Source organism: Cervus canadensis, chromosome 5 (genome assembly GCF_019320065.1).
Source record: "Cervus canadensis isolate Bull #8, Minnesota chromosome 5, ASM1932006v1, whole genome shotgun sequence".
Taxonomy (NCBI): domain Eukaryota; kingdom Metazoa; phylum Chordata; class Mammalia; order Artiodactyla; family Cervidae; genus Cervus; species Cervus canadensis.
In genome coordinates this window covers 33,660,175-33,668,274 of record NC_057390.1, presented here as the reverse complement: position 1 = coordinate 33,668,274, position 8,100 = coordinate 33,660,175, and the positions used below count along the sequence as shown (strand labels likewise).

The 8,100-nt window shown below is 38.7% G+C and overlaps 1 protein-coding gene across 1 annotated transcript; it reads right to left on the bottom strand.

Annotated features, from left to right (window-relative positions):
- Positions 1–434: 434 nt before the first annotated feature.
- Positions 435–1,881, bottom strand: LOC122441667 (actin-related protein 2/3 complex subunit 1A-like). Its single transcript, XM_043468552.1, is given in 2 exon segments — positions 435–1,843; positions 1,846–1,881. Coding segments are annotated over 2 exon segments (1,071 nt in total). The 5' UTR covers positions 1,867–1,881; the 3' UTR covers positions 435–793.
- Positions 1,882–8,100: the final 6,219 nt, after the last annotated feature.

Here is an 8,100-nt window from a genome sequence, read left to right as displayed (position 1 = left end):
TCCAATGAGTCAACTCTCTGCATCAGGTGACCAAAGTACTGGAGTTTCAGCTTCAGCATCAGTCCTTCCAATGAATACCCAGGACTGATCTCCTTTAGGATGCTCTGGTTGGACCTCCTTGCAGTCCAAGGGACTCTCAAGAGTCTTCTCCAACACCACAGTTCAAAAGCATTTTACCTCAGTGGGAAGTAAATTCTTTCTTTCAGTTGCATCATTTGTTATCTGTTTCTCTTGTATTTCACCTGTTTTCAATGAAGCCTATGTTAATGTAGCTGTTGCTTACCTTTGTAAAAAGAAAATTGTAATATTGAGATTTCATTGTTGTAATTAATTTTAAGTAATCTTTTTGCACACACACTATATACATACATACATATATGTGTATGTACATACATATATGTATACATGTATATATATATATATATATTTTTTAAAACATATTCAGTGTTTTTATTTAATTTTTTTCAGCAGACAATTTACATACCTCCCCACCCCTTCCTTTAAGTTAGTGTTGACAACGTTCCATAATAAACTACTTAAAGAGAAGCTTTGGTCAAGAATGGAATGAAATTGCAAACAAAACAAAACAACCCCCCAAACAAAACCCAAATCACTGCTGCTTTAAAAAAACCAACACTTTCACCAATTATGTTCAAACGAAACACACAAGGAGGTTTGCGCCATGTGCGTCTTCAGTGTTTGCTGGCGGCGGGCTCCCCTCCCCGTGCGAATGGCGGAGCTGCCCCGGCGCAGCCAGTCCGTCCTCATGCTGGGTCTGGAGGCTCGCTCAGCTTCACATTATCCGAAGACCCTGGATGGAAGACTCTAAGGTCTTGAAATCCCAAATGGTCATGGCTCCGTCGATGCCAGTAGTGCAAAATTTGCGACAATCTTGCTTGTCCACCTCATAAATAGACACTTGGGTGATGCTGTTCTGGTGTAGCGTCTCCAGCGCCGTGTTGCGGTCCTCGGTCGTGGCCCGCTTGTCCATGTTGCGGAAGCGCTCCATGGCCGACATGTTGCGCTGGATGCTCTGTTTAGGGATGTCCAGCTTGGAGACAAAGGTCAAGCAGCCGCGGTCGTCGTAGTTAAAGAGCATGGGGCAGCAATCGTGGCCAGCAGCCACGACGCTGTTCTCTGAGACGAACGACACACTCAGGAGGGGCAGGAACTCCGTCTTCAGAGTTGAGACCTGCACGCTTTTTGAGGCGTCGGCAACAGACACGGTGCTGTCGTGGCTTACCCAGGCCAGGCGGCTGCCGCTGGCCGAGAAGCTGACCCAGTGCACCCAGCCGCCGGTGCCGCTGCCACCGAACTCAGACATCAGCTGACCAAAAGGCATCTTGCTGCCCCAGGGCGTGCTGGCTGGCTTCTCATCCACTTCTTTAATGTAGGCAGAAAACACTCTGCACTTGAAGTCGCAGGATCCCGCGGCCAGCAAGACGTTGTTGGGATGCCAATCCAAGCTGAGGACCGTGGAGCGGATGGGCTTTTTAATGTGCTTGCTCACCCACCAGTCATTTTCAGACTCGAAGTAACAGACGGAGATGAGTCGTGCTCCGCTACCCACAGCAAACTTGTTCTCTAGCGGGGACCACTTGACAAAAGTGGCCGCCCGGTTAATTCTCAGGATCACCAGGGTTGGCTTCCAGACACCATCCTTCTGACTCCAGACGTAGGCGTTGCGGTCAGCCCCGCAAGTGACGATGCGGTCACTCTTGGGAGCCCAGTCGATACCTGTGATGTGTCCATTGTGTTCCTTGAGTTCATGAGCTTTCACCCACTGGCCCCCGTTCTTCTTATAGATGTGGACTTCGTGATTATTGGGGCTAAGGGCGATCTGGGTACGATCCCTGTTCCAGGCATGACAGGTGATTGGCTCCAGTAAAAACTGATGCAGGGACATTATTCTTAGTGTTTTCAAAGGATAGAAAGTTCTTTATTTATGGCTGCGCTGGGTCTTCACTGCTGCAGGAGGGCTTTCTCTAGTTGAGGAGTGGGGATCATTGCAGAGCACAGGCTCTAGGGTGCACAGGCTTCAGAAGCTGTGGCAAGCAGGCTTAGTAGTTGTGCATGGGCTTAGCTGCTCCGTGGCATGTGGAATCTCCCCAGACCAGGGATCAAACCCATGTCTCCTGCATTGGCAGGCAGATTCTTAACCACTGGACCACCAGGGAAGTTCAAGATCATTCATTTTTTTTCACTTGTACATGTTCTGCAAGTTGCAACTCACATTTGAAGTCTCTAACTGGGATCGGGGCGGTCCGGACGGGCTCGGAGCGTTGAATTCGCGGACTCTGGTCAGTCGACGCGAACAGGCTCCGGCGGGCGCGGGCGGAGGACCCTATATATATATTTTTTAAGGCTTCCCTGGTGGCTCAGATGATAAAGAATCTGCCTGCTACATATATTATTTTTTTTGCTTTGGCACTAGTTAGCATATACTAATTAGCTTCTATGTCACAAACTCTTTAGTAGTATATTTAGCATTGAGTTAGTTAGACTAGATAAAATTTTGGAAATTAGTGCACATTTTATAGACAGTAAAGATAGGAATATGTGTAAAACATAATATAGGGACATATTTTGTAGTCATCCAAGTGTGAACAGTAAAGAATACTTAGCCCTGGGGCTTCGCTGTTGGCTCAGTGGAAGGAACCTCCTGCCAATGCAGGAGCCTTGGGTCCCATCCCTGGAGGACTGCACGTGCTGTGGAGCTCCTCTGCCCACGCACAACAACTACTGAGCCTGTGCTCTAGGGCCACAAATACTGACCCAGCACAGCCAAAAATAAATAAATAAAATTATTAAAAAAAAAATAATACTGAGCCCTATTCCCTTGGCCTGTCCTTACAGGTTAGTTGTGGGATTTTTTTGAATATTCTCCAATAACTATAACTGCGGATAAGCACCAGTGGATCTCTGGAAGACTGCAGCATTCTTCCTCTTTGCTGGCGCAGTTGTAATAAAATTTCACTATAGTTAAGAGCATCGACTTTAAAGAAGAAAAGCCTAACTCTGAATGACAAAAATTTTCCAATATTAGTTGTATGACACTGGCAATTATTAAAACCTCTCTTGGCCTTAGTTTCCTCATGTGAAAATAGGGTATTGATAAAAGTACATATTCATTGGGATGTGATAAATATTAAATGAAAGTGTGCAAACTGTTTAGCATTGTCAATGCCCATTAAAAGCATCTACTATTATTACATATTAATATTTGGATTCTTAATATAACATTTGCACCCCCTATTTCACACTGCAATTTTTAAATTTAAAATAGACAAGAGTAAAGAATAACATTTGTTATTGGTTTCATAGAAAAAACTTTCAGGGGATTAAAGAGTAACATGATTTTCTTCACCTTTTCTTCTAAGATTTATTGATCACAGACATTATCTAAATTTGACCAAGTTATTGCATATGATTTGTAATTCAACAATCTAAGAGTCGTGAAAAAAGCAAAATGTTACAGAATTCGAATATTCTAAAATATTTATAGAACATTACAATTAGTTACATAAAAAGCCAAATGAAAAGAATAACATAACACTTGAAATGGGAAAGAACTAATACAATTGCAGAAACATATTACAGCTAATGTATATAATTTTAACCTGCTGTGAAATCCAGTTTCTGGGATTGCTTTTCAAGTCATGTTAGCATGTTCTCTCAAATGGAAAGATAATTGATTTGGGGATTTCACACCATTGATGGATTGCAAATGGGAACTTCTGGTTTGATCACTATGCCCATTGGCTATTTCATATACCCTTAAAATAGGCTATTCCTCTAAAATAATTTGATCAGTTGATCCCTTGAGGTAAGCTGGGAGAAACTAAGTTTGACAGGAATAAATTACTCAATCATTTTATGTATTTCCATCTCCAGTTTACTATGCATTTAGAAGAAGAATTTGAATGATATAATATGGGTAACTCATCCAGCAAACATACACAGAGTGAGCACTAAGATTAAAAACTATTATAGTCCTGAGGCATACTTGTGTGGCCCAGATAGACCCAATATCTCTTCTAGTAGAGCTTATATTTTTAGGAACGATAAAGATAAAGAAAATGAATAATAATTTAAAAGCCTAGAATAAAATTTACTAAATGATGATACCAAGAATAAATAAATAAATAAAACACCTGACGTAACAGTGTAACTGGGGGAATGATGGTGGTTTAACGCTAGGACAGTTGGGGACAGCCTCCCTGGGAAGCTGAGATCTGAATGAGAAGACGCAGCTGATGAGTCACCTGGTAGTGGAATATACTACTGTATAGAGAAAGCAGTAATTATAAAGTCCCAAGGTGGGCACCAGGTTGCTGTGGTAGGCTAATGAAAAGATAATTGGCTATAGATGATATTGGAGCGCAAACACCCCAGGTCAGGCAAGGCATTTTAGGCTACTCTAAAAGCTTGAACCTGATACTGAATATAATGGAATACAACCAAGTACTGTAATTTACTAATTCAGTAAATTATGTTAAGCATCTATTCTATGAAAGACACTATAACTGATGCCCTGGGAAATTTGGAAGTGAAATGAAGACATAGGGAATGTCATCTAGAGATTCTATGTGGGAGACAATATATAGTATAACATTGCATAAAAAAAATGTGAGCAGAACACCATGAGAATTTAGAAAAGAACACATCTGATTGGGCACTTTGATGCATCTTTATTAAAGGGATAACATATGAGTTGAGTTCTTAATAATTAGTAGCACTTAATTGAGCTGAACAAAGACAAGAGAAAGTAGGAAATGAAGGATAGTATTAGAGAGAGAGGTTACATTTTTATGCAACAGTTTTTATTTATTTTATTTCCCCAGTCTTATTGAAATAAAACTGACAAAAATTGTATATATTTAAGGTATACACCTTGATTGTGATGATTATTTCATAAGAGAGAGGCTACTGTTACTGAAATACAAAGTAAATATACAAATGTAATGAATCTGGAAAGATAATGGGGTTCGATCACTATGGCTCTTAAATGTCAAGGTAAGAAGACAGGATTATTTTTCTTTCAGTTATGGCAGAGGAGCATGTCTAGTTTTGAGTAAGAGACTGCATAATCCAAGATGTGCCCCAGAAAGAACCTAGGAGGGCAGCACTTTGAAATGCTGTCAAAGCAAGGTGGATTAGGAAGAAAGGTGATTGAGGGATTGCATAGTGATCTGGAGAGTCTAATTCTAAAATAGCCCTTGGGACATCCTTTCCATTTCTCACTGCCCTAATCAGTGTTTCACAGTTGGAACACTGTACCCATCTGTATCTGCCTCCTTTTTCTCTCCCTACAATGTCACCATAAAAATCTATCAAAACACATGTGTTTTCATTAAACAGGTGAAAAACAGCAAAGGAACTTCTGGGACTAAGAGGATAAAGCCTAAACTCCAATATGATTTTGAAATCCTCTAAAATCTTGCTTCTTGCAATTGCACCTACTTTCCCTCACTCACTGGGTGACTTACAGTTTCATAAACATCTCAGGAACTTCAATTCCTCTCAGTCTTTGTTTATAACCTCTCAATAACCTAAGATATGCAGATGACACCACCCTTATGGCAGAAAGTGAAGAACTAAAGAGCCTCTTGATGAAAGTGAAAGAGGAGAGTGAAAAAGTTGGCTTAAAGCTCAACATTCGGAAAACTAAGATCATGACACACAGTCTCATCACTTCATGGCAAATAGATGAGGAAACAGTGGAAACAGTGGCAGATGTTATTTTTGGGGTCTTCAAAATCACTGCAGATGGTGACTGCAGCCATGAAATTAAAAGACACTTACTCCTTGGAAGGAAAGTTATGACCAACCTAGACAGCATATTAAAAAGCAGTGACATTACTTTGCCAACAAAGGTCCGTCTGGTCAAGGCTATGGTTTTTCCAGTGGTCATGTATGGATGTGAGAGTTGGACTGTGAAGAAAGCTGAGCGCCAAAAAATTGATGCTTTTGAACTGTGGTGATGGAGAAGACTCTTGAGAGTCCTTTGGATTGCAAGGAGATCCAACCAGTCCATCCTGAAGGAGATCAGTCCTGAGTGTTCATTGGAAGGACTGGTGCTGAAGCTGAAACTCCAAAACTTTGGCCACCTGATATGAAGAGCTGACTCATTTGAAAAGATCCTGATGCTGGGAAAGATTGAAGGTCAGAGGAGACGTGGATGAAAGAGGATGAGATAGTTGGATGGCATCATCGACTCAATCAAGTGGACATGATTTTGAGTAAACTCTGGAAGTTGGTGATGAACAGGGAGGCCTAGCGTGCTACAGTCCATGGGGTTGCAAAGAGTCAGACATGACTGAGTGGCTGAACTGAACTAACTGAACTTATGATAAACTTATGAACTGAGCTTATGATAAACTTCTTAGGTGGTTCAGTGGTAAAGAATCCACCTACCACTACAGGAGAAGCAAGAGACATGGGTTAGATCCCTGGGTTGGGAAGATCCCCTGGAGTAAGAAATAGCAACCCACTCCAGTATTCTGGCCTGGATAATTCCATGGAATGAGAAGCCTGGCAGGCTACAGTCCATTGGGTGGCAAAGAGTCGGACGTGACTTACACATTCACTATTTAACACGTTTCCAGCTTATAGAAAGAAAATAATTCCAGAAAAATAACAAGAAAAGTGGCAAAGACAACACCTACATGTAACTTTTAAAAACCTAAATAACGTACAGTTCAGCATTATTAAAATATTACCAAGCAGTGTTATTATTGGAGTAAAGAGACCAATGATAAGAAATTTATTACTTTAATTCAAAATATTAATAAATTAAAGAACAAAAAACATTAAAGAACAAAAAACAAAAACCATCTCGAGAGATATCTTCAAAAAGAACTAGAAAATAAAAAGCAAAATTGTTTCTGACTAAAAATTAAGCCCCACACAAATAGAAATATGAGAACATTTAATTAACATGACTTCGCTCATTCTGTAAACAATCTCTAAATTCTTGATTTGGGGTAAAATGCCTAATCATTCTGAAGTAAATTAGTAAGAAAGAAAAAGAACTTTTATCACTACCATTAATGTTTTCTTTAAGAAGTTTTAGACAATGCATAAAGACATTAGAATAAAAAGTTACATTTAGGGAAGGAATAAATGTACCTATATTTACTACTGATATCATTACATTCTCAGAAAATCCAATCAAAATAATAAATAAGAGCATTCAATAAAGTGACTGACAACACAATTAAAATTTAAAAATAAGAAATATTTTATATAAAATTGTAACCTCTTATAAATGCAATGGTGGAAAGATTCCATTTATAATACTCAAAAATGATATGAAAAAGTAGGTTTAACAAGAAAATTGCTAGACCTATCTAAGAGAATGTCTATACTGTGGAACACAGAAAGTAAATTAAAAACTTTTGTTTCAAAATTGATCAATATTGGTTGAAAAATAATTAGAGATATTGGTCAATTGCTCCACTTACATTTCAGGAGAATTCATAATCATCTCATAGCAGTGCTAAATAGGGTTAATGTGATCCAAAAAGCTTCATTTTCCAACAGTTTCAATATATGAAACTAAAGAGAGAAAAAAAATGTGTGATCTTAGAAAGGATAGGTTGTTTACATTTCTCTCTATATGTGGGCAGTGTTTCTACACATTTCATTATAGTCTAAAAATAAAATGCTTGAAAACTCAGTTCTTTTTATGCTTAGAAACTAAATCTATACTTTTTCAGAAATGAAATAAATTAAGTCTATACATTTTTAGAATCTAAGTAAATTTAACCCTGGGACAAGATAAATATTCATTGAACCAAAGTATAATTGAGACATCACTCTAAAGTAATCCAAATGAAAGATGTAATAAAACAATCATTTCAGCACAGAAGACATCTTATATTTTTATATAGTGCGTAATAGATTCTAAGTACAATTAAAACTGATAAACCATGCTACCTCTAGATATTTATTTTATTTATTCATCTATTTTTTCCATAATAGATGTATTCTATGACAATAAGGAAAGCACTGAATAAACTTTGACAACACAGTAAATATCCTATTATAAAATGTGCACAATGATATATGTATATATATAATCTTATGTGCAGTGGG